Consider the following 27,450-nt stretch of genomic DNA (forward strand, 5'->3'; position numbering starts at 1 on the left):
TCTTACCATGAGCCTGTATCAACTGAGAAAATAGTTCTGAAATAAAAGCATGGGGGGGTAAAATTCCAGAGATAATGGGCTCAATGATAGCTCTGTCTTCCTCTGTTTGGGTGACCTTGGCCAGTCAAATAACTTTGCCCTTAGAGGCAAATTGGAGGAGGAGAGAATGCAACAAATAATGGGAACTGGAGGTGAGTATAATTAGTCTTTGCAATGACCTTGACAGGGTATGCAGGAACAAAAGAAATGCCAGGGTCATGCAAGTTTTCACTGCTTTTTAAGATCCTATAGGGCAGGGGTAGTCAACCTGTGGTCCTCCAGATGTAGTCCATGAATTGTAGTCCATGAACATCTGGAGGACCACAGGTTGGCTACCCCTGCTATAGGGATCATAATATCCCAATACAGAGCTACGTTACCTCAGCTATGAATGTTAGCACAGCAGTTGGAGATCTCAAAAACAGCATGACAAACAGTATGACAGGCATGAGGGGATAATCTATTAGTCCCCTTACTATACCGGTGCAGCCTTCTCTGAACAGGTGGCATATCATTTACTTGTGCCACAAAAACGATTGTCCTAATCACTTAAACAAGCAAGGTGGACCTGCACTGAACCAGAATGATAGGAGCATCCCTATAGAAAATACGTCAGAACACCCAGGCAACTACATGCTAGGAGTCAGAAAAGAATTAAATGGAAAATTGGGAAAGCTCATAAAATTGTATGCGGGAGGTGGGGGAGATTTTTCAGGGGAATCATTTTTTGGTTTGGAGCCAATGCAATTGTCCATGCAGTTTTTGGAAGGAACACTGGCAGAGTCTTCTGGTTAAAAGACCACAGGAAAGGTTGACTTCATGTCATAGTAGACCAAGCTTTCCACTGCATTAAAAATAAAGTGAATGTAGATTTGCTCATCAAATCAAAATATATAAAAAGTCTGAAGCAGTTGATCAAACCTGAGGGCTTGTGATTCTTAAAGCCAAGTAAATTTCTGGCAAAAATAGCCACAGAAGATGGGGAACCCACAGGCATGATATATAAGGCAAGAGCCTGCATGCAGCGGCGGGGGGGGGGGGTTATTTTGGAATACCATCTGGATTAAATAAATCTCCAGTAAATGCAGAAACAACTCAGCAAAGCTTGAAGAATACCTTAAACACAAACTTTCAGGTGACATGGTAACAGAGCAAAGCACATCTTGAAGCTATGAGTTTGGCAGAATTCTAAGAGGAAGCAGGTCCATTTCTCCCATTAACCATGGTCGAAAGAAAAGCCTCCTGAGCTGTAGTGCCACCATGTGGAATAAGAAAAAATGGAAATTTTTACAGAGAAGTAATGTGCTAAGGCTGTGCCATGGATCTAACCTGGTAGTGGAAGAACTGCCCACATGGAGAAGAATATGCTACCTTCAAATCTTGCCTGGAGATACTGAATGAAGGTTAACTTTGTGTTCCAGCCAAATAAGGAAAGTCAGATTAATAATGAAATTAGCCTATCCTATGGCAAGTTAGTTAGTGAAAAGACTTGCTTCCAGATCCAAAGCTTAAAAAGACAGAAATATACCAAAAATTTTTGCTTCCCTTTTGACATGAATAATGGTGTCAAAAACATAAAATCATGACACACACACACACACACTTTCTGTTGTCATTTCCTTTCCCCCATGCCCTCTTTAATATTTGAAAGCCATCCTTTTTGGCTATATTTGTCCCCTAGAACAGAAACAGAGGTTCAAGATGGTATGTTGTCAATATGATGTTGTGAATACAAAACCCGGTGATAAATGATTGCTACGTGAACAAGGATTTAAAAAAAAATTAAAACCTGGTGAAATTTAGCACGTACGCTTATGAAGGTTGCTGTGAAACATGAAATGATAGTAGAGAAACTTTCAATAGCATTCTGCCAGTCACAGCACAGTTGCATGCATCTTTTTGCTTACATGGCACAATTTAATTTCCAAGTAGCCTAACCTGTTGCTGGTCAAAGTAAAAAAGATTTTTTTCCCTTGTATACTTCTACTGCTTAATTGACATTGTATGATTTGACAGCACGAAAACATAAAACAAGATTGCAAAATAGGGAGTCTAAGAGAACCATCTTGCTTTGTGTCATTCCTCTGACGTTAAACAAGTTTGAAATTCCCGCTCAAGAGAAATCCTATTCCCTGGAGGAGGGCACTATTTTTAATCTTCTTCCTTCTTATTTTCATTCTTTCTTCTCTCCCAAATGCTTTAATTACTTAAACACAACTGCCTATTAATAACTATCAAATTGATGCACGCTGAACTATCATCAGAAGATATGGAAAGGAGGTGTAAAAAAATTGTTTGAAGGACTGCTTTAGATCAGGTGTTTGTACAAAAATGACAGCCATTTTAAAGCAAAGAGGAGAACTTTTAAGTCAAACATTATCTCACCACAGGAAGTTGATTTTTTGTCGACCATCTTCACACGTCTGGTTTGGTTGCGCAGCTTGTCGTCAGTGCTCTCTACTAAGTTGGCAAGATCATCAATGATTTCTAAGGAAAGACCCACATGACACATTATTAATACACAGTCTCCCTTGCATCCCTTGCTAACAAGCATTATGTCCATATTCATACCATCTTTTCAGCATACCAACTGCTCTGTGATTTAGAATTGTGGCAAGTCCTTAAGGTACATTAGACCTTAACTGGGATGGCAGCCACACACACACCACTGAGAAACACTGGTCACAAAAGTGATGCAGCCAGCTAGTGCAATCAATGCACTGGGCCATGCAGGCACTGCTCACCAGGGCAGTTAACATTTGGGTCATTTGTGGAGTTGTCCTTTCACAGTTGTCCTTTTTGGCATCTTCCACTTTGATGCCCAAAGAGTGATTTTATGAAAATACCACGCAAGTGCCACGCATCTGGATCTAAAGGAACATTCCTTGCATGACACTGAGCCACGGCATAATAAAAATGGTGACTTAGCATGAAGCAAAAGTGAAAGATGCAAAGTCTGTGCTAGGCAATATTAGGAAAGAGGCTGAAAGCAGATATTATCATAAAGTCCTGGTACAGTTCTCAGGTATGGCTTCATTTTGAATACCTTGTATAGGTCTGATTATTCCACCTTAAAAAATGGGGGGGGGGGAAACAGATAAAGGCCCTCATTCTCTACTTCTGGGCTTCCCAGATTTACTCAAGTGGTCACTGTAAGAAACAGGATACTGGACCATATGGATAAGAGGTTTCAAATAAGAATAAATTTGAAATGTGCCCATGTTTACCAGTCTTCCTGATAAGAAATATGGATTCAGTTTAACTTCTTCCAACATTCTACTCTTCAGCAGAAACTACAGTAGCAGGAATATTGTAGTTGCACTTAATACTATTAATACTCTATATTAAAACTATTTTCAGCAGTTGCCAATCAATTTTCAAGTAAAATTCAAAGTGCTGGTATTTAAAGCCTTAAAACAGCCAAGGCCTCAGGGATTTTCCCTAGAACAGAGCCTTACTTCAGGTCCCTCCCTTGAATGATTTCAGCTTTGTTTTGACTAAGGACTGGTCCTTTTCAGCACTGTAATCCCAGGTACAGAATCTCCTTCTCCTGGAGGCCTGTGTGGATTTCAAACTACTGGCCTTTAAGAAAGATCGCTCAGTGAGTTTACATGGTAATTTCACTCTGGCATAATAAGTATGCTATTCTGATTTTTGTTTAAAATATTCTGTGATATTTTATTGTTATGACTACAAGGGGCCTTGAAAGGCTGCTGGAAATTATAATAATAATAAAGTAATAATAAGTAGAATAGAGGTCTGCCACCTGGTTTGAACATTTTAAACTTTTTAATTACTCTGAAATTGCAGACAGCTTCCCCCTTTTTGCTCACTGACAGATGTACACAATGTCCCCAAAACACAACCACTGACAAAAGCCTGTGTCAACAGACAGTACTAAACTGAAAGGGGTGAACATATCTCTTCAGAAATGATTATTTGACCTTCATAGCAGTCAAAAGTTAGTTTTATTAGATCTCTTTAACTAGATGTTTTATGGCTGTATAAGATATTTCAAGTAGTAGAGTTAGGGAAAGACAGGTTCTCAAGAGCTGCCGCCAACTAATCAGAAATACGTGGATTACCGGGGCAACTTAGTCTAAAGCATCTCCTTCTACAATGGCCAGTTTTCATGGCAGAACTTGCAGTGAATTCAGAGTGAAATTTTTTTTTAAGAGTAAAATTTTAAAAGTACAAATTAGCAAACTGCCAGAAGCAAAGTAAAGTTTCAGGATGTCTGCTGGTAACAAGTATCTTGTTTCCTGCCAGCGCTCACTGTCTCAATGAAATCTATTATGTATCTCTATGGAAATGTTCAGTGGCAGGAGGCAAAGTCAACTGGAAAGGTGGTAAAGGCTGAAGTCATTTCCATCCAAAACAAAAAGGAAAGCTTTTCAGTATTAAGTTTTCTTAAGCACTGATGAAAATTCACAAATGAATGACTTGCACAAGTCACACAGCCACATTAAAATTATATTTTTGTTGTGCTTCAGTCTGTACATTATGTTAACACATATTTTTGGTATATCAGAAAGCTGCTTCCAAAATAGATCAAATATAGAAGTGGACAGTCCAGGTTTGCCTATGTCTGCAATGCAGAACTGAATAAACACACTGATTCTCATAAGATACAGACATGCCACAACAATGAACATAAGGAACATTTTATTTTCATGGAAATTTTAACTCATGACAATGACAAATCAATGGGAACCCTGAGCTTGTTTCTCTGCAGCGAGATAGTCCCATGTGCGCCTACCGGATCGTGGATGAAGTAAAGGGCCGGGGAGGGGGGGAAGGCATCCTTTGCGGCCCACCTCCAGTTAGTGACGGACCACATGTGGTCTGCGGCCCACAGGTTGGGGATCGCTACTCTAGAGTATAGTGACCAGGCATCCCGAATACAGTGGGACACTAACTCTTCCAGGGGAAATGTCCGGTGTCTCATTGTATTCTTCTGAAGTCCCGCGGCGCCGGCTCCGCGTGGCTCTTTCCAGCCCCGGCCAGCTTGCCATCACCTATGTGATCTCAAAGCCAAGTGCAGCCCCGAAGAGATATCCTGCACTTGGAGGTACTGCTCCCTGACTCTGCCTTCTTCTCTTGGCAGAAGGTCAGAGCACATGCTGGCTGCGGCTGGGGGACGACGGGACATACTGGGAGGGAAGGAGGAGGAGGAGGAGCAACCCCCCGATGGCCACAGATGAGTGAGAGGTGGAGAGGAGCAGGCAGCACCATGATGGAGCCCTTCCTGGCCGAGGTAAGCAGCAGTGGGGGCGCGGGATGGAGCCTCGATGGCATGGGGGGTGAGGGGTGGGGTGGCTGCCGTCAGGCGGCGTGTGGTTCCTCTCTCACCTGGAGATCTGGCTCTGCAGATCAGTCTGTCCTTCGGGCCGCGCTGCCTGTCTGCCTGTTTGCCTGCCTGCCAGGCTGCCGAGTGGAGCACAGGGCCACCTATGGAGCAGCCCGCGGGGGAGGGTGGGAGGGCCAGAAGCAGCAGGGCCCCATCCGGGCCCGAGACTGCCACCCTGTCCTCAGCCTCCCCTCAGCCCTCGCTGGGTGCTGGCTTCCCCCCCCCCCGGCCCTTGGGGACAGCGGCTTGGGAATGGTCATCACCCAGCAAACCTGAGTCAGAGGGAGGGAGGGGGGCCACCACCACTGCTGCTGCTCAGTCGGAGGGAGGGTGCCGCCGCCCATTCGGAGGGAGGGGGGCCGCTGCTGCCGCCACCCAGTCAGAGGGAGGGAGGCGGGGTCGCCGCCGCAGCCACCGCCCAGTCAGAGGGAGGGAGGGGGGCCGCCGCCGCCACCTAATCAGAGGGAGGGAGGGGGGCACATCCCACCTTACCTCCCTTCAACTCTGGTCACCTTACTCTAGATCAACAGAAAACCACTCTTCACGTATGTGAAGATGGCTATCATATCAACTGTTAGTATTCTTCTCTCCAGGCTAGCTAAACAGATCAAGCTCTCTCAACCTTTCCACAATTGTCTTGGTCTCTAAATCCCTCATGATTTTCAATGCCCTCCTGTGGACATGCTCCGGTTTGCTCCACATTCTTCTTCAATTGTGGTGCCTAAAACTGAAAACAGTATTCTAAGTGAACTCTAACCAGAGCACTTCTTGCATGAAGGAAGTATGTCTAAGGGCATTTATTTATTTATTATTTAAACTTCTTACTCGCCACTCCCGAACCGGCTCGTGGCAGTCACAATCTGTCCATATAAAACCCCATTAAAACAAATGCGGACATACATATATACATATAATAAAACAGACTCCTAAAAACCTCGTGGAAGAGTTCCATTTTGCAGGCCCTGCAGAATGCCAACAGCTCCTGCAGGGCCCGCAGCTTTTCCGGGAGCTCATTCCACCAGGTGGGGGCCAGGACTGGATGAGGCCAGGTGTACCTCCCTGGGACCAGGAATGACCTATAGATTGGTACCCACAGAGTGCAAAGCCATGTGGGGGGGATAGGGCGAAAGGCGGTCCCTCAGATATGTGGGGACTAGACTGCGAGGGACCTTAAAGGTCAAAAACAGAACCTTGGACCGGATCCGGGCAGCAACTGGCAACTAATGCATCTGCCTGAGCACAGGCTGGATATGGGCCCTCCAAGATGTACTGGAGGTAGTGACAGATTTTATTTTCCTGGGCTCCAAGGTCACTGCAGATGGGGCCTGCAGCAAAGAAATTAAAAGATGCTTGCTCCTAGGGAGGAAAGCTATGGCAAATCTAGACAGCATCCTAAAAAGCAGAGGCATCACCCTGCCAACAAAAGTGCATCTAGTCAAGGCTATGGTCTTTCGAATTTGCAATGCATTGCTGTGAATGTTGGACCATAAGGAAGGCCGAGCGTCAAAGAATTGAGGCTTTTGAACTCTGGTGCTGGAGAAGACTCTTGTGAGTCCCTTGGACTGCAAGGCAAACAAACCGGTCAGTCCTAGAGGAGATCAGCCCTGACTGCTCCTTAGAAGGCCAGATCCTGAAGATGAAACTCAAATACTTTGGCCACCTTATGAGAAGAAAGGACTCCCTGGAGAAGAGCCTAATGCTGGGAGCAATTGAGGGCAAATGAAGAAGGGGACGACAGAGAATGAGGTGGCTGGATGGAGTCACTGAAGCAGTCAGTGCAAATTTAAATAGACTCCGGGGAATAGTAGAGGACAGGAAAGCCTGGAGGATCATTGTCCATGGGGTCGCGATGGGTCGGACACAACTTCGCACCTAACAACAATAACAAGATGTACCCATGAGGACCTTAGCAGCTGCATTCTGCACCAGCTGCAATTTTCACATCAAGATCAAGGGAAGGCCTGCATAAAGTTATAGAACTATATTCTGGAGGTGACTGTTGCATGGATCACAATGGCCAGGTGTTCAGAGGATAGATAGGGTGCTAGTAGCCGTGCCTGGCGAGGGTGGAAAAATGCCTGACCTACCTTCTTGACCTGTGACTTTAAAGTTAGTGAGGCATCAATGGTTCCTGGCCAGGGGTGTGGTCGTAAGTTGTGTCCTGGCCAGTGTGTGTAGGTGCACTTCCTGGCCCACCCCCCTACCACCCAGCCACAGGACCTCCATCTTGAAGAAGTTGAGTTACAGGCAATTCTGCTCTAACCATCCAGCAATGGCTTCCAAACATTTGGTGAATGGTTCCGGAGAGGAGTTTGGACAGCCATCCATGAGGTGACAGAGCTGGGAGTCATTGGCATATTAATGACAGCCCAGCCCAGGTGTGCCAGAGGGCGCATAAAGAAGAGCGTGTGGGAGAGAACTGTGCCCTGAGGGACCCCATAAGGGAGTTGATAAGGGCTCAACAACTCACCCCCCATTGCAACCTGCTGGGTCTGGTCATGGAGAAAGGAGCATATCCAGCCAAGGGCTGTGCCCCGTATCCCTGTTCTGGCAAGGTGGTGGACTAGCAGTTCATGGTCGACCATATCAAAAGCGGCCAATAGATCTAACAGAACAAGCAAGGCCAACTGGCCTTGATCCAGCTGGCAATGGAGGTCATCCATCAAGGTGACCAATACCATCTCCATCCCGTGGCCAGGACGGAAGCTCGACTAGTATGGGTCGAGTGCTGAAGTTTTCTCCAAGAACACCAGGAGCAGGTCCGTTGCGGCTCTTTCAACTACCTTACCCAGGAATGCCAAATGCGACAAATGGTAGCTGGTTGGGTCTCATGGGTCCAGAGATGGTTTCTTAAAGAGAGAGCAAACCATTGCCTCCTTTAGCAGCTCAGGGAAATCCCCAGTAGTAAGGGAGAGATTGACAATGTCCCTGAGCTGACCTCCTATCTGCTGGCCACCTCCTTTGAGGAGCCAGGATGGGCAGGGAGCAAGGGAGCAACTGGTAGCTGATCTCAGCACCCTGTCCACTTTGGATAAAGAGAGCTGTCTGAAGCTATCAACCAGCACCTCCAGAGGTGGCCAACATGCCTCCAGTTCATTTACTATATCAACCATGGTGGGAAGATCACAGCGGAGCAACAAGTCCTTATCCGCAAAATAGCTCGCTAATGCCTCACAGCCAAGATCCAATATTTCTGTGCCCTTCCTCCAGGGCGGTAAGTGACCATACTACCCTAAACAATTGGGCCAGGCGAGAACTTGTGGACGCAATTTCTGTGGCGAAAAAATCGTGTTTTGCCACTTTCATTGCCATCTCATACGCCCTCATAAGTGTGCAATGAGATGTTCTTGCTTTTTCGTCATGAGACTTCCACCATGCTCGCTCAAGCCATTTGCTTTTCATGTTTGTTTTTAGTCCTGCAGCTATGGTATATTGCTGCACATATGGCAAGAGCTTCAATCAGAATGCTACCAGATATGTCTACTTCTCATGCTAAAGCCTCTGTACACAAACACAGGTAAACATGGTACTGCCCCCCACAGGGCCCTTTGCTCTGCGGGTATGAATCTACTGGTCCCAGTCCCTCAGGATATACACCTGGCCTCGACCAGGGCTAGGGCCTTTTCAGTCCTGGCCCCAACCTGGTGGAATGAGCTCCCAGAAAAGCTAAGGGCCTTGCCGGAGTTGTCAGCTTTTCACAGGGCCTGAAAGATGGATCTCTTGCTCCAGGCATATGGTTGAGGCCAGGGAGGAGTCTCGATATTCTCAGGATTACCACCACCACCCCCCGCATGGTTCTGCCAGATATGGCACCTCAGTCCCAATGGAAGAAAGCTGGATGAGAAGGGAAGGGATAGGAGTAATTCGATGGCTTATTTATCGCCTGCCACCTTTGTTGTTGTAAGGGAGGATATTATGGGGTTTTATTGTACTTTAATGTTTTATTGTTGTAAACCGCCATGAGCTTATTGGGAGAGCAGCGTTATATAAATTGAAAAATAAATAAATAGATATCCATGGAAAGGCAAGTGCCAATCAGCACCATATGCATGATTAGCCTTTAGATAGCTAGTAACATGAACATAAAGAAAATTGGCACCAGTTTTTTTTCCCCCCAACATCAAGTGTAAATCTGGCAATGAGGTATGGAAGATAGAGCTATGGAAATTAAACATTTTCCTTCATATTCCAGCACTGGGTAAGTCTTCCTTGGGAGCATCTAGCACAGTAACCTGCTGCTAGCCAGAACTAGAACCAGAACGACCAAGTGGATTCTGTCATCCTTGAAGATTTCTGTCATCCATGAAGATAGATTCAAGTGGGTAGTCATGTTGGTCTGAAGCAGCAGAAAAAAATTAGTGTCCAGTGGCACCTTTAAGACCAACAAAGCTTCATTCAAGACAATAAAACGTAGTTGGTTTTAAAGATACCACTGGACTCTAAATCTGTTCAAGTGTGATTCTGTGTCATGATTCAAGAGATGTCATCTTTCTATGTTTACAAGGGACACAACTTTTGCTATTTTGACAGACGTCCATCTGAAAAACTGTACTTTGTAGGGAAGAATGTTTAATCTGTGAGCCCTTCGTTAGTGAGTGCCATCCAAGAGCAAGCGTTAAGCATTTATCTGAACAAAGTATGGCATGTGTGAGGCTTCAGAGCTTTCAGAAATTTAGTTCCTTAATGGGTTTTTTTGGGCTGCATTACTCAGCCTGGCTAGGGTACAGATTACCATCTCACCTTCTGCTAAGAATCTGTTGGTAATTCTGGATGCCTCTTTATCAATGGAGGCAGAGGTCATGACAGCAGCCCTTCTGGCATTTTTCCATCTATCCCCTACCTGTCCCCAGAGCACCTGACCACAGTGATCCATTTAACAGTCACCTCCAGGATTAACTTCTGTGACTTGCTCTATGCGGTCTTCCCTTGTCCTTGACCCAGAAATTGCAGCTGGTACAGAATGCAGTGCCAGGGTTCTCACTGGAACACCAAGGAAGCCCTATATTCAGCTTTTGCTGCGGTAGCTGCATTGGTTGCCAGTTGAGTTCTGGATCAAGTTCAAGGTTCTGGTGCTGACTCTTTAAGGCCATCCATGGTCTGGGCTCCACATATTTGAGGGACCGCCTATCACCGCTCTGCGGGTACAAATCTGTTGATGGCCCCTGGCCCACAAGAAACAGCCTATATGCTGTATATATGTTTTTCATTCTGAAAGGTTTTTAAATTCTGCACAATAAAAGTTATATAATTTTAACATTAATACAGAACTTCAAAGGTCATCAGTTGGGTTTCTATGATTCCAGTTGTTGTTGTTGTTGTTGTTCTTGTTGTTGTTGTTGTTCTTGTTCTTGTTCTTCTTGTTGTTGTTCTTGTTCTTCTTGTTCTTCTTGTTCTTGTTCTTCTTCTTCCTTCTTCTTCTTTGTTTCCAGAAGAAACATGCCTGACCTCGAACAGGCCCAGGGCCTTTTCGGTCCTGGCCCTGACCAGGTAGAATGAGCTCCCAGGAGAGCTGAGGGCCCTGACAGAGCCTCACAGTTCCACAGGACCTGCAAGATGGAGCTCATCCACCATGCATTTGGTTGAGGCGAGGGCAGCTAAGATCAAGGGCAGTTAAGATCAAAGCTCCTTCTCAGCTTAGCCGGGACAGCAGACCATTCCCTTATCAACATGCCCCTGAGGCACCTAATACGTGGGAGACTGTCAAGCTGGAGGGGATAGTTGGGAAGGTTAGGGTTTTAAACTGGGGATTGTTTTACTGTTTTATTGTGTGGTTTTGTTTTTTGTTTTTTGTAACTCACCAGGAGCCAGCTTGCTGGGAGCAGTAGGTAAGAAATGTAGTTAATAATAAATAAACAAACTTCAAGTTCTCAGAATCTTCTCCTGTAAATATGTGCATTATGCATCCTGTTCTGACTGCACCTGACAGAGTAAACAAAATTCACCAATGCACTGGGTACTTGCAATGTTGGAGAGTGCCATCAAGTCGCAGCTGATTCATGGCCACACTCATAGGGTTTCCAAAGGCAAGAGAAGAGCAGAGGTGATTTGTCATTGCTTTAGGGGGAAATTAATTATCACCATTGTCTACTCTACACAATTTCCCTGCCCCTCCAAAATTGGTGAATGCTGGTGGATACTAGTGAAAAGGCTAGGATGGTCTAATTTCAAAAGCTTTCTTTAGCTTCAAGATTTCTGCTTGGAGACCAATATCCTTATAGGAATAGTATAGATCTTGCCACTTGAGTGTCCTACAGCTAAGGGGGAAAGTATACCTGGGCAGCTGCTACATACTGCTCTAAGCAAAGATGCTGGTGGGCAGCTTTTATTTTGCACTGGAATGCTCTAGTGCATGGCAAGGTGCCACTTAATTTTCCAGGTAGGCCAAATCTGGATCTTGAGTCTGTGTGAGGCACCAATCAGAAGCATGAGACATTACAAAATGTTATGAATTAAAAAAAAATAAACAAGCCTTCCCTTCCATCACTCTTCTTTACAAATGAATTCACCAGGAAAGAATTTGGAGGGGGAGGGAGAGGGGGAGAGAACTCTGTGAAATGAGGGGCAGACAAGCAATGAGCAAGGAGTACAGAAAACTGTTTTAAGTTTAAGAAAACAACATTTTTGCTTTGCAGGAAGTAAAGTGTTCCTTCTCTCTCACCCCACAGGAGGAGAAAGAGGATTTATTTGGTTTACATTTTGCTACACCCCGTCCTGAATCATACTTTCTGCCTGTGTGTTACTCAGGTGTGCCCCTTCCCCAGAGGTTGGAGGGTAGTTATACTTCTGAACCACACACAGAGCACCAAGAATGGTGGAATGCCTCCAGCACTCAGATGGAAAGCAGGAACACCCCCCCCCCATGTCTTCATTCTAATTGATTTTTCTGATTTATTTAAAAATATGTAAAGACTCATTTGGATTTAGCAAATACCCTGAGCCTCACTACTCTTGAACTGTGTCAGAAAAAGGTATGAGCCATAAGCTGAATATAGTATATGAAGAATTTGTCTGATTTTAGGAGATTCTCAGTTTCAATATAAACAGAAGTTGTGATATTACTTTTTATATTTTAGATTCTGAAAACAGTGTAGACATCCTGCAACCCAGCTAATGTACAATCCAGTCTGATATATAACTAAATTTAAAAAATCTTGGTACTGTCAGTTTTTTTTAAAGCAAGTTTCTAGCCCTTATGCCTGTAGAAAGGACCTTGAATACCTGCAGGGGCAACACCTACACTTCCTCATGGCCCAGACACTTTAGCTATATTATTATTATTATTATTATTATTATTATTATTATTATTATTATTATTATTATTATTATTATTATTATTATTCGATTTATTACCTGCCACTCCCTTGCGGCTCATGGCGGGTTACAACATTATAAACCCCAATTATTTACATCTTACAGAGTAACTCTCTGATTTTCAGCTTCTTTACATTATCACAATGGATATATCTGTATAATTTTGTTAGTCTAATTGGCTCTACAATATGGGATTGGCTTTCATGCTGAGAGAAGAACAGAAAACCCTGCCTATAGCTGGGTATATTGGGTTATGTTAGCCTTGAGATTGCTCCGGAAATGCCAGTTGGACCAAAATGCAGCTGCTCGGCTTCTGACAAGAGCCCTCTGGAGAACATATATTACACCTGTGCTCTCTTAGCTGCACAGGCTCCAGAATGGAGACAGAATCAGATTCACGCTTTTGACTCTTAAGTTCAAGGCCCTAAATGGTCTGGGACCCCGGTAGCTTTTGGACCGCCTCCTCCGTATACCCACCCAAAGAACATCAAGATCGGGCAGTCTAAATCTGCTCAGGGTAACCAGTCCCAAAGATATAAAGAGGCCTCGAACAGGGCCAGGACTTTTTCAGCCCTGGCCTGGTAGAATGCTCTGCCTGGAGAGATCAGGGCCCTCCAGGATCTTAAAACAATTCCAAGGGGCCTGCAAAACTGAACTGTTCCACCAGGTTTATGGCTGAGGCCTCTCTACTGGAAACAAAAGCGAACAAGAACCCCTTCAAATTATGATCAACCCCCACAAGGTGACAAATAATATTAGATTTTTATCAAGGATTTGCTGTTTTATTGCTTACTTGAGATACTGCTTGAGATACGACCACACTCGAACCCCTTCTAACATCCACCCCATCGCAGGCCACTAGGGTGGAGGTAAAAGTGAACAACCCACCTCTGACACTGTTGCTTTGCAATGCCAGGTTCATCAACAATGAAGCCTCCCACTCTGCAAGTATATTTTACAGAGCAGGGGGTAGACCTGGTGTGCGTGATGGAAACCTGGTACAAAGATGGCAAAACAGTTGCACTTAAAGAGCTAGCCCCTGCCGGGTTCTCCGTCCACCATCAGTCATGGACTGCGGGGTGGGGAGGGGGAATGGCAATCCTGATCCACAATAACATCTCCTTCAGGGCTCTCTCTGCACCGACAATCCCAGGGATTGAATCTGTTGGCCTCGGGTGGGGCACAACCAAGAGCATGGCCATCTTAAATGCGGTCAATTTAAATGAGGACATGTGCTGGGGCCTGGCCTGTTTTCCTCCTGGGCAGTGGCAGGAAGGAGCCCTGGTAGAGGAGGATGCCTGCAGTTGCCTCAGTAATGACCATCACCTCCCAAGTGCCCAACATGCATTGCAAACCGGAGCACACATGGTGTGAAGGGCCTTGGGAAGGTTTGGCTGCTAGTGCAGGGGCTTCCTTGTAGTCTGCTGGCTGCAGGATGGCTGAATCTGCTCTTGTTGGTGCCTTTTCTCAATCTGTATGACAATGAAGTTGTGGTTATTATCTTGCCAAACCATATTGTTTTGAGTCTTCTTTCTGTCCTGTGAATCGCCTCTCTGCTACGCAATGTGGATTGGCAGTACGAAAAGCTTGGTAACAAGCAAGGTTTTCAAACTCAATGACAAAACAGCAGCCACAGGCCTGTGTATGTGTTTGTTGCTGTATAGCAACTGCACTTAGCCTGTAAGCTGGCCCATTTTATGCAATTAGCCTGCACTAGCAAATGGGCTAGACCTGGCAACCTACCTTGTAAAAATTTTGCCAAGAAAATCCTACAGTAAAAATGATTTCAATATGGTGCCCAATGGTGAGCCCCTCAGGCCAGAAGGTACCCAACAAGTGACTGAGGAAGAGCAAGGACCTGCAGCATGTAGCCCCAGATTTTATGATGTGCCTGGGCCTAATCCAGCAGGAACCCCAAGTGCTGATGCTGCCAATGGTGAAAGCAAGGGTCTGCGCTTTACGGAGATGCACCAAATAGCAACTTGGAATGTTAGAGGATTGACTCAAGGAAAACTGCAAATTGTCAAAAGAGAAATGGTCAGATTGAACATTGACCTCCTTGGCACCAATGAATTACACTGGACAGATGATGGTTTCTTTCAATAGGAGGATTTCACCATCAGGACACAACTCCATAAAAAGGAATGTCATGGCTTTCATTGCAAGCAAAATATTTTCTCAAGCAGTGGAATACTTTTTGATGATCAATGAATGAATCATGACAATCTGAATTTGTGCCAAGCCAATAAATATCACAGCTGTTCAAGTATACACTCCAACTGATGCAACAGAGGCATAAATTGAAGACTTCTATACTGCCATTCAAGATACTTTAAAACAAGTACAGTATTTGCTGGCACATAAGACTACTTTCCCTCCCTGAAAAACATGCCTCCAAGTGGGGGGGTCGTCCTATACGCTGGGTGCACTTCAGTTGGGATAGACATAGCTGCCCATAGAGGCCTCCCGATGCCCGCCCACCTCATTCAACATTACATCCAGTATCGCACGGTATCCAGCGCGGCTGCGATGGGTTATCAACATGGCTGCGACGAGCATCAACAGCGAGACAGGGGTGCCATCCTTTTCAACGTGACCAGCCCGTTCTGCTCAGTGAGAAGCAGCAGCGCTCCGGCCTGCCCCTTGTCTACGCAGAGCTCGCACGTGCACTTGCGCACTAGTGCCGGTCACAGGAAGATGCAGGGGCGGGCCAGAGGCGCTGTGGCCGTACAACGGTGACAATGACAGGTACTGTAATGTAATGTAACAAACTCTATATTTTGAGTGGAAATGTTGGGGGGTCGTCTTATACGCCCAGTCGTCTTATACGCCGGCAAGTACGGTACCCAAGAAGGATGTCATTTACATCAGGGGTAGTCAACCTGTGGTCTTCCAGATGTTCATGGACTACAATTCCCATGAGCCCCTACCAGCGTATGCTGGCAGGGGCTCATGGGAATTGTAGTCCATGAACATCTGGAGGACCACAGGTTGACTATCCCTGATTTACATAATGAGTGACATTAATGCAAAAGTTGGCACATAAGCAGAAATAGACATTACTGGCAACTTCGGACTTGGAGAAAGGAATTATGAAGATGATCACAATTCAGACATAAAAATTGGTTTCACATAATGAACACTTGGTTCAAATAGCATAAACGTTGCCTATAGACTGAGACTTCACCAAATGGACTACACAGGAACCAGAGTCAGAGTCAGATTACCTTTATTGGCATAAAGAACCAAATTGACTATATCTTATGTAGTTGAAGTCGAAGATAGTCCAATTCAATCATTGCTGTCAAAACATATGCAGGTGCTGATTGTGGTTCAGATCATGAACTGTTATTGCTAAAATTCAAAACAACATTAGGAAGACATCAGGGTAAAGGAAGTTTGATGTAAATAAAATTCTGCTTACATATGCAATGGAGGTGAAAAATCAATTTCAACTATTGGACCCAACAGAGATGCCTGAAGAACTATGGCAGGAAATTCAATCAACTGTTGTTTAAACAGCAGTTAAACAAATACTGCCCAAGAAGCCAGAAAAAGATCAAAATGGCTCTCAGATGAAACTATAAGAATAGCTGAACTTAGGAAAGCAGCAAAAGCTGCAGGCAAAAGGGAGGAAGCAAGAAAATTAAATGTGGAAGCAAGAAATTTGGCCTTTTTTTAAACATGAAAAAGGCAAAAATAATGACCGCTGCAAAAAAACAGACATGTCAGAATAATAATTGATGGTGAAAAGATCAAATGCATTCAAGAATTCACTTTTCTTGGATAGCAAATTGATGAGACTGGTGACTGCATTATGGAAATAAAATGTCAGATTGCTCTGGGTTGCTCAGCAATGATGAGCTTGAACCAAACATGGAAAAGCATGGACATAAGCCTGACCAAGGAAGGTAGATTAGTTAGATTTATCATATTTCCAATAGCCACTTATGGTTGTGAAAATTAGATGATGAAAAAAATCAGTCAAGAGAAGAACCGATTTTTTTGAACTCTGGTGTTAGAGAAGGCTTCTGCAGATTCCATGCACAGCAAAAGTCACAAACAAGGAAATACAACAGTGCATAAAGCCTGATCTATCACTGGTAGGCAAAATCACAAAACTCTGGCTCGCTTACTTTGGCCATATCATGCGATCCAACTTATTGGAGAAAGCAATTATGCTAGGATCGGTTAGTGGGAAAAGGAAACCAGGCCGACAAAGAACGCGGTGGTTAGATATGATCAAAATGGACACTCACCAACTAAAAGAAGCAGTGTAAGATCAGAAATTGTGGTGAAAGTTGTGCCACAGGATCACCAAGAGTCGGACTAAACTGAATGACTACTAGTGGCAGCAGTGGCAGCAGCAAACAGCGTAACTGTCATGACTAGTACACTTAACGCATGCTCCTTAGCCATGGCAGCTGTCACATCTGATTACACCAGCAGAGATCTGGTTTAAGTTTATTCTACAAGCACACCATGCTTTTCCTGAAGTAGATCAATCAGTCGTGGAATGTATATCTGTATAATATACACCACTGAGTGAGTCATGGAATATGGCATCTCTTTATATATGAGCTAGGTTTTAAAAACAAAACACATTAAAAGCGGAGGGCCAGAACATTTTATATTGTACCAACATTAAAATGAGACAAACTAAGCTGGGAAGCAACCCAATCCCATCCAAGGGACCACCCTAGAGCAAGATGCCAAGCATATGAATCACACATGCCAGGCTGCACACATCAACATAACACAATACTCCACTAACTAGAAGAAAGCAAACATTGTGCATCATGCCAGGAATAAAAAGATTACAGAAAATGTATGTATAGTAAGTACAGGACAAGTATTGTGCACCATTTAGAATAAAAAAGAGAGAGAGACAGAGTTAGGATAATAGAAACCAGTTCTTAGAAGTCTCAAACATGGAGAGGAGCCTTTCTTTGGCTGGTGGGCTTCTGGCTGCTCTCCATTATGTAGCACAACAATTGTTGGTGAATCCACTTTTGGGGATTCACCAACTAGCGCTTTAAAATGGAGGAAGTAGCCGGCCAGACACTGCCCAGATGCTCGATATTGGCAACATCATGTGGAGGGGCCGAAAAATAACAACTACTTAAGGTAAGTGTTACACCAGCGGTTTCAGCCTGGGGGTCAGGACCCCTTTTGGGAGTCAAACAACACTTTCACAGGGGTTACAGCATGGCAAACAGCTTGGCCAAGGCGTCATTGCCACTGTTACAGCTCCTCCTGCAGGTGCTACACAACAGCCTTGCGCGATAGATCAAGATAGAGTGTTTGTCTGTCTGGAGTACTGGAAAAGAGTGAGATTGGCATGGTGGGACAAGAGGCAGAACTGAATTGAGAAACTCCTGGGGAAAAAAACAATTTATATACAATCATGAACAATGGATCTTCACGCCATTGGTCAGTTTTGGTTTAATTTCTGTGAAACAACACTTACATAATTTTATGGTTGGCGGTCACCACAACATGAGGAACTGTATTAAAGGGTTGCGGCATTAGGAAGGTCGAGGACCACTGCTTTACACTATATCTGATCAAATCTGTAAACCGCTCCGTGGAGCGGTATAAATAAAGCCCAAAGGGCTAAGTGGGGGGAGAAAGAGGTGGGGCCTGTCCGTGATAAAAACTCAGAGGGGCCAATCAGGAACCACAAAGCGAAGCGGCTCCTGATTGGCCCTTCCGAGTGCCACTTGGCCCACCCTGGACTGCCTGCCCAGACGCGGCCGCTGCTCCGCCGCGCCTTCGTCCCCCAAATGCCGCCGCTCCACTGCCCCTTTCCCCCAACACTCGCCAACACAATCCACCCACCCTTCCCCGGCCCCGCAAAACCATGCAACCACCCCTCTCTACCCCGCACTCTTCCCCCCTTTCCGCCCCCCTTGCCACTCCCCCTTCACAACACCCCCTCCTTTCCCCCCTCCCCTCCCAGACCACCTACCTGCCTGCCTCCCTTCCTTCCTTCCTGTTTCTCTATCTACTTCTAGCCTCTCTCTCCTTCTCACTTCCTCTTTTTCCCCCTTCCTCTCTTTCTCCCTTCTATACATCCCTTCACCCACCCCTTCTACTCCTTTCTCACTCCCATCCCTCCTTCCCTCTTCTACCTTCCTTGGTCCCTTTATTCCTCCCTATACACTAGTGCCCGCTGTATTTTACCTACAGCAGGCTTAATTTCTAGTCATTGAATAAATGGAAACTGAAGATGGGGACAGATAAAAGGTTGGTAGGTAATGTTGGAAGGAGAGAAGGAAGCAGGAAGAGACTGGGAGAAGGCTTTCATGGAAAGATAAAATAGTGGGAGAGGGAGGGATAATTAGATCCCTTCTAACCAAGTAACGTCTACATAAAGGTTTGAATTTTTATGAACATTTCATTTAAGGAGCCTTCTCCCCCCCCCCCCAATCAAAATCAGCTCATATTTGGGTACTTTAAAAATGTTTATTATACAGAAACCAAAACAAATATATCAGATCAGTTTATGCATTTAAGGCACTGAAATTTTCCACATAGAATCCATAACATTTGCTGGAAGAATTTCCAGGCCATATTTTCCAGAAACTCACATCACTGTTACAGAGAGGACAGGCTGGAACAAAATATTATGGTTTACTTGGGGAATTTACTGTATTGAAGATAGTGTGGAAATAGAATTTCAGTATTTTTATGACTACCTATACTGTCTTCACTTCACAGAAAAATGTCCTACTGTACAAATACCTGAAAATTCCTGAATATCTTTACTACTGCTTCAGTCAATGCTACAATGTAATTTTCAGTTCCTCCCCTAAATCCTGGATTTTCCCCAGCTTCACATGATAGCTTATACTTTCCCCTCAAACCTATCTTAGCCTTCGGCAATATGATCCTCAAAACAGGCTGATGATGGACTCAGAATTAAAAACAATGAGAGCTAGTTTCATTTTGGCCTTTTCTTTGCCAGGGCCCAAATTTCTTTTCTCATTCTACAGATGACTGGGTATGGAAAAAGCTGCATCACAGTAGAAGGAAGAGTCAAAAATGTACTACCCTATAGCCTCATGGGACGGCGGTATAGAAATATGAGAAATAAAGAAATGAACTGAAGTCATTATTGTAAAAATTCATGAAGAATGGATGAGAATAGCCAATCACCTCCATTAATAGCCATATTCATCATTTGGTAGTAGTACTTCTACTAAAAAGGGGGGGGGGCACAACATTGAGCTCAGAATCCATGAATATTAACTGCAGCCCTTCTTCCTAACATGCACCAGGGATTTTCTTTTCCAGCTGCTTATTTTGTTTCATTCAAACAAAATACACAAGCATTAATTTTAGTTGTATTTAATTGAATAATTTCCCAGGAGAATAGTTCAGGAGAGTTTTAGAGCAGCTTGTTTCCAAAATCTATTACCGACTGGCATCTACCACATCAGCTCTGTGCCAACCAAAATAGGATGCTTTAATGTTACTGGAACTGCTCTCGTTCCAGATGTGTTGAGAACTCTTGGTGATATAAGGCAGGCAATAGCTATATTTACACAAGGTAGTATTTTGAATATCCTCTGCCAATTATCAGGGATAAGATAACAGCCCCTTTAATTGGAAGCATTTGAATATAAAAGCAAGGTCACTCATTTCTCCCCCTCATCCATTTTTGCTTGCTTTGCTTTTGATTAAAATTATATGTGATGCAGCCCTGCAGTTAGCAAAGCAAGGGATCATGAAAACATCTGCAACCCAAAAGGCTTTTATAAGAATTAGGAAACAACAAATTTTACCATACTCAGAGGGAAAATGTCGCGATAACTTTTTTCTTATGTGGTTGCTCAGGAAAACATGAAGATGTATGGTAGCAGCACAATTAGGAATGAAAGATTCAATCAAGGCAAGAGCTAAGATTTCTCCAATTAAGCTGAACACGACTTGATCAAAGCTGATTTGCAACATACTAGGATATCAGCAGATTTTTGAGCATGAGATGGAGTTCAATTGAGTAGACCAGTATTACCCATATTCTAGCTCGCAGCAAGAATATCCTTAACCTAAAGTAAATATTTCCACTTTCAACCATCTGCATCAATGTAAATATTTATACTTACTGTTATACTTGAAATGCAAATAATATACCTTCACAAGTTGAAAGTTATCATAAAAACCACTGGTGATTTGAGTAAAGGTAGAAAAATTGAAAGAATAGGTGTGGAAAAGTGATTTTAAAGTTTTCATGTATTAACATAGTGCAATGGATATTAATCTGATTTATAACCATACCCTAAAACAACTAATAATAAACATCCTTATCCATGGTTCCTCTATATATTTGTGAAACAGCCTGGGGGGTGGAACATGTGTGACTGTAGAAGTTGGAATAGGGCCAATCAGGGTGCAGCCCCTGCAGCTCCCGCCCTCCATACCCGGACTCTAGCCTCTTTGTTCTGAGATGCGCCTCAGTGCCTGAAGCCAGCAGCAGATAAGGGGAAGGGGGCCCTGGGCAAAGGGTCATGGTGGAGGGCCTGCTAATGGGGGCCTCTTGGCCTGCTAAGCAGGGCCTGCTAACAAGGGCTTCCCGGTCTGCTAATAAAGGCCTCCAGGCCTGCTAGGCTGGGCCTGCTAACAAGGGCCTCCCGGCCAGCTGACTGCCTGCTAAGGAGCTCCATCCTGGGCCTGCTAACGAGCTGGCCAGCCCCCGCCCACCCCACTTGATCTGACTACGAGCTGCTGCCCAAAGTCACCTTAAGCTGCCTGGCCAGGGGCCAGGGGCGGGAACCCTTTCAAGGCCCGTTCTTTTTCTTTTGAATTTCTAATAAAATTTTACTGGGAAAAATTGCTTTCCCTTAGTACTTGAAAAGCTTATGCTTCTTGGATATTTATATTTATTTTCTTTTATTAATTATTCTTTTACTGCATTTTTATGCCACCATCCAACCTAATCAGGGTCCCCAAGGCAGCACTCATTAAAAAGTTTAAATATTTGAACTATTAAATACAATTTTTAAATGATAAAATCATCGTAATTCAATAAAATGCAAATGAACAATATTAGAACCACAAAGGAAAGCAAATAATGCTTATCAAGGAATATGACAAACAAAACAAAAAACTCTGCTGGCAGATGACACCAAAGGAGAGAGACTGATGAATCTCCTAGGGGATGGAGTTTCAAAGTTTTAGCACCACAGCTGAGAAAGCCCTTTCTCAGGTTGCCACTCATTTAGCCCAGATGGTGGGGGCAATCAAAGCAGGACCTCCAAAGATGTGAACAGGTAGTTCTTATGGTATGCTGGTCCCAATTTAAACTGAGGCTAGAGCCAACTGGAAGCCAGTGTAGATGGAACAAGACTAGAGTGATACGGTTCCTACAACCTATTCCAATCAGTGTTCTGTACCAGTTGCAGCTTCCAGGCCGTCTGCAGGGCATTCCCCCAGATAGCACATTGCAGTAATCTAACACAGCTGTTTATCAGGGCATGTACCACAGTGGCTTTCTGCCCAGAAAGAGCAGCAGCTGGCTCAACAGTGAAAGCCACTAAGAGGTGCCTTTGACTACCTGCTATCCAACAGGTGCCCGAGTCCAGAAGAACATAATCCCCACCCACCCCCGTTGCTAACCTATTCTTTTAGGAGGAGTACAATCCCATCCAGAACAGGAGATAAGCCATCTCCTGAGTCAGATCCCCCCTCCCTCCACTTTTGTTGGGAATAAGTTTCAACTGATTAGCCCTTATGCCTCCCAAAACTGTCTTCAGGCACCTGTTCAGTTACCACAGCTTGCTTTTAGCACACGATAAAGCCAAGCATCATCCACATATTGGTAGCAACTCAGCCCAGATTTTCAGATGGCTTCTCCCAGCAGTTTTACATGGATGTTATCTAAATGATAATCTATTTAAAATATTCTAGAACCCTTACAGGGAACATCTCATGTGGAAGAGGCATTCCCCCTGCCTAGTGCATGGATGACACCGGCTTACAGGCAGCACATCATGGGGTAGATAAGAGGGAGTAAGACTGACTTGCTTAGCTCCAGTTGGGCCTCAAAAGTGAATCACTACAGCTTTCAAATCACACCCTGGTCTTCTATGTTGGTGTTTAGCACTAAAATCTATCCAGGAGGTGCAGACTCAAGAACAGATGCAGTAAGCAGGCTAGAGTAGCATAAACACAGGAGGAGGACCTACTCAAGGCACCTGGGTAAGACTCAGCACACAAATAGGCATTAAAGCCATAGCAGTATGTCTGTCTGTCATGATGCATCAACTTCACTTTCTCCTGAGTCCAGACAATTGAACTCACCTGCCAAATTGGGCACTATCATGCTCTAGTCCCTGCTGTTCCAGATTTGCACTGCAAAGAGCAGGGATGCTGCAGTAATAGGAATATCTATCCATATGACAGTTCAGGAAGAGTATCCTAAAACCACCTAAGCAGTATAATCAGTTGTCATCATGGACACCTCATAAATCTTTGGACCATTTTCTTCCCAAGCTGTCTTGTCCGCTCTCCTCTCCATTCTGCTCTCACTTTGGATGCAAAAGAAAACACAAAGCCACATATACAGCAGCTGCAACAACTGCCATTTAAAGTAGCTTATTCAAAAGAGCCAAAGCAATTTAGCTGCTCAAATCCCATTAAATCTCAAAAGGGATACGGATGTCTTAACTTTTGACCACAATGCCACAAGCATCTCTCCCCCACACTTGGTACATGAAATCCACTTTGCTGAAAAACAAAGTCAACATAATTTGAATGTTGGCCATAGATGTAAAGTGCAAAATGGCAGAACCCCAGCAACAGGTGGTAAATGCAAGATTCAAAAATGAAGATGCATTTGGTAACACACCTTCCTTAAAAAATCCTGAACATAATGCTATCAGAAGGAAACTAACATACATAGGTTGTCATGAAACTGCATCAGAAATCAGAATGGATCTGTGGTTGTTTTCTAGTAATTAAGTTCCTGTATATTTTTGCCCTGTGTCTTAATTCCAGTTGCACAATGAGACTTCGCATATACACACAGAAAATTAAACATTGGAACCTACCTGAAGGTTTCTTCTCTTCAGTGGGGTGAAGTCATCCAGGCTAGTTAGGTCACACCTCTGCTCGCTCAGGTAGGGCTATGCAAATATTTGCATGGCTTCCTGCTGGAGTGACCATAGATTGGCCTTCCAGTTTGGATAACCCTACAACTCAGTTAGCAGGCTGGTGGCTAGACTCCAAGCCAGAACTTATCTAAAACTATCTAAGTCTAATTGGAAAGTCTTTTTTTAACAGACTAAATGATAGGATTGGAACAAAACGTAGCAGTAGCCTGTGCAATCTAAGGGATGTAAACACAAAAAAGAGGAGAAAACCAACAAGGCCATGGAACTTGAGTGCCCCATTTGAAAAAGAAGAGTTATTTCTTATATTCTTATATGCCGCTTTTATCTACCCAAAGGAGTCTCAAAGCGGCTTACAGTCGCCTTCCCTTTCCTCTTCGCACAACAGACACCCTGTGAGGGAGGTGAGGCTGAGAGAACCCTGATATCACTGATTGGTCAGAAAAGCTTTATCAGTGCTGTGGTGAGCCCAAGGTCACCCAGCTGGCTGCATGTGGGGGAGTGCATAATCAAACCTGGCGTGCCAGATTAGAAGTCCACACTCCTAATCACTACACCAAACTGGCTCTCTCATGGTGATTGAGGAATCACTATGGCAGCATAGCCCCAGAAGACTAATACTACCGTGGGGAAGAAGGAGGTAAAGGAGAGAGAGCCCCACTGCCCAAAGCTTCAGAAAGCGTGAGGTAGCAGCAGTGGACACAGTGGAGACACAAAGCCCAATTTGGCAAGATGAGCTCCCCAAAGCTTCAAGTCTGAACTCATCCGCTGCACAGATGAACAGTGAGGCAGCCATGAGGACCACTGTGGCCCCCCAGAGGATGGAAGACTGCCACAGGAAAAACACCAGGCCACGCAGTGAACTTACCCCCCCCCCGAAGTAGGAACCTCTCCTCGGTCCTCAGCACACTCGCCAAACTACACTTCAAATCATTGAAATCAGCAGAACTCAAATACTTGTTGTGGAAGATGGCCTTCATAGAGGCAATAACGTCTGCTGGATGGGTATTGAGCGTCAGTTGGGGAGATTTGCAAAGCCGCAACATGGGTGTTGTTTTCTACATTAGTCAAGCATTACAGAACAAACCAGCCCCTTTCAGACTTTTGACCATGGAAGTACAGCTGAAATATTTTTCAGGCTTTGAGGCACCGGGAAGTAATGTCAGCTGGCCATGCCTCCCTGCCATGCACCCCCAGAAGCGAGAGGAGTCTTGACTGGCAAAGGTTTAAGTGGCTGGGGCCACTTAATTTCCCACCTCCTCCCCCTCATTGGTTATTTTGGGAGGATGGTGGATCAACTTGCCCAAATATGTATAGAATTTTTGTTTAAAAATTTTAAACCCTTTTTCATTCCTCTTCGCTCAGAGCTGGTAACAGCAGGCGCAGAGTGGGAAGACTCTACCCAACTGCCATTTAAAAGCCCCCTATGCCATGGTCCCATTGAGGGGCCTTTGCAGTACCCTGATTGGGAAACTCTGAAATAGACCAAGCAGCATCAACAGGAACAGCCTTTGACAGAAGGGTGCTGCAACAGGTGCTAGTAGATTAGATGCCACCAGTCAACCCACCCAAGAGATGGATCTTGGGTACAGCTAACAAGCTTAGTTAACTTAACCCACTGAAGGAAAATGAAACATTGGAACCCACCCAAAAGTTTCTTCTCTTCAGTGGGGCAAAGTCATCTACTCCCACCCCCCAAAGAGAGTTGAGGTGCATCTAACAAAACAAATGAAGGAAAGCATATGGACATGACTGGAAGGCACTCTAACAGGAAGCGATGCAAAAACTTGCATATGCAGGAACGTGACCTAACCAACTTGGATGACTTCCCCTACTGAAAGAACCTTATATTGTACATACATCAGATTTGGATTATTAATTCGATTTATGTAAATGTATGTTTCAACTTTATTCAGAACGCATTATTTAGATTTCTCATTGTAGAACTCTAGACCTTGATAAACAGAGTTGTCTTCCAGCCTGTAGGTCAGTCAATCAATCATGAAATCATATTGTCTGCCTGCTGGGCAGCTCTTCAGGAAATGTGAAAGGAGCTGGCCTCAAAGCCAATACCTAAGCTTCAGTGGGTGATCAGAGAGTCAGCCAAATAAATTCCCCATCATTTATGAGCTGCTGGTCTGCCTTGTAATATATCACCAATGAAAGGACCATTAGAAAGCACTTGCTGGTCAAGCAAGAAACAGATGTGAACTCCTCTGTTTGACCTGCCTTGGCACTGAGCGATGGTAGCTACACACTGATCACTCAGAGGCTGGAGTTCTGTTGTACAAAGACCTAGTCACATGGGAGTGCAGTGGCAGCAGCAGCTCATCAATAAGGATGAGCTTCCTTAAATCTGGATAGACTGAATTCAAGAAGATTTACCCTTCCAGAGAAACACTTATACCTAACGGGATGCTCTTCTTGCGAACCCCCTTACCTTTGGGAGCATAAGGTACAGGGGCTGCAGGAACACATTGTGTATTCTTTAGTTCACACAATTTTAAAAAGCAAATTGGCTGTGATGTGTCTATACTCTCTCCTGGTACCAACATGCATACTACAGAGCATTTTTCCCCCTCAGATGTTCAAAACTTCTATTTTCGCACTGGGAAGTACATCAGCTGCCTCAGAAGTCAGCTCAATCACTACAAATGTCCTGTTATCAACCATATTCATTTAAGTAATGGGGCTGTACTGTTTTTATACTAAAGTAGGCATTAACCACAGAACTCAACTTTATAGAATCATAGAGTTGGAAAGGGCCATACAGGCCATCTAGTCCAACCCCCTGCTCAATACAGGAACAGCCTAAAGCAACTTAAAGACTGCCAGTGAGGGGGAGCTCAGGACCTCCTTATGCAGCCAATTCCAATACTGAACTACTCTGACTGTGAAAAAGAAATCCTGATATCTAGCTGATACCATTTTACACATAGTTTAAAGCTATTACTGCAGCCAATAAAAACTGTTCCCTGCCCTCCTCCAAGTGACAACTTTTCAAATACTTAAAGAGAGCAATTCTTCCCCTCTCAACCTCCTCTTCTCCAGGCTGAACATTCCCAGGTCCCTCAGCCCTTCTTCATAGGGCTTATTCCCCAGGCCCTGGATCTTTCTTATCGCTCTCCTCTGCACCCTCTCCATTTCGTCCTTTTTGAAGTGTGGCCTCCAGAACTGCACAAAGTACTCCAAGTATGGACTGACCAATGCAGTATATAGCAGGACTATGACATCTTGCCAAGTTGATGTCTCTGTTGATACTGCCCAGTTTAGCACTTAGAACTAGGATGCCTTCCCTTAAAAGTTAACTGTTAATTCAAAATTAGCGGGAAAATTTTAAATAGTATTTTAGTCTTCAAGAAGAAGTCACTAATACGCATCTAATCCTTCATTTTCTTTTCAAGGAAAAACAAAACAAAACATCGGGCATCTGGACTGATGATCTGCATTCCAATGCATCAGTCCATCACAAATTGAAACAGCTGAGTTATAAATCTTGAGAAGGAGGATGACTGGTCACGGAAAACAGCAAACATACTTAAACAAGGCCAGCTTGGCTAAAACCCACAGAAAAATCTAGCTTTTCCTGGGACACTCTCTGTAAATGGCATGGGTAAATAAATCTTGCTCCTGGAA

At 44.3% G+C, this 27,450-nt stretch overlaps 1 protein-coding gene across 4 annotated transcripts in view; it reads right to left on the bottom strand.

The window, feature by feature from the left end:
* The window catches only part of STX8 (syntaxin 8), a 135,899-nt gene that overhangs the window by 46,665 nt on the left and 61,784 nt on the right, over positions 1–27,450 (bottom strand). For all 4 annotated transcript variants that reach the window (XM_077327517.1, XM_077327515.1, XM_077327516.1 and 1 more), the window contains exon 7: positions 2,425–2,526. In XM_077327517.1, coding sequence (XP_077183632.1) covers positions 2,425–2,526 — 102 coding nt within the window. The remainder of the gene's footprint in view (positions 1–2,424; positions 2,527–27,450) is intronic.

Source organism: Paroedura picta, chromosome 3, assembly GCF_049243985.1.
Source record: "Paroedura picta isolate Pp20150507F chromosome 3, Ppicta_v3.0, whole genome shotgun sequence".
Lineage (NCBI taxonomy): Eukaryota > Metazoa > Chordata > Lepidosauria > Squamata > Gekkonidae > Paroedura > Paroedura picta.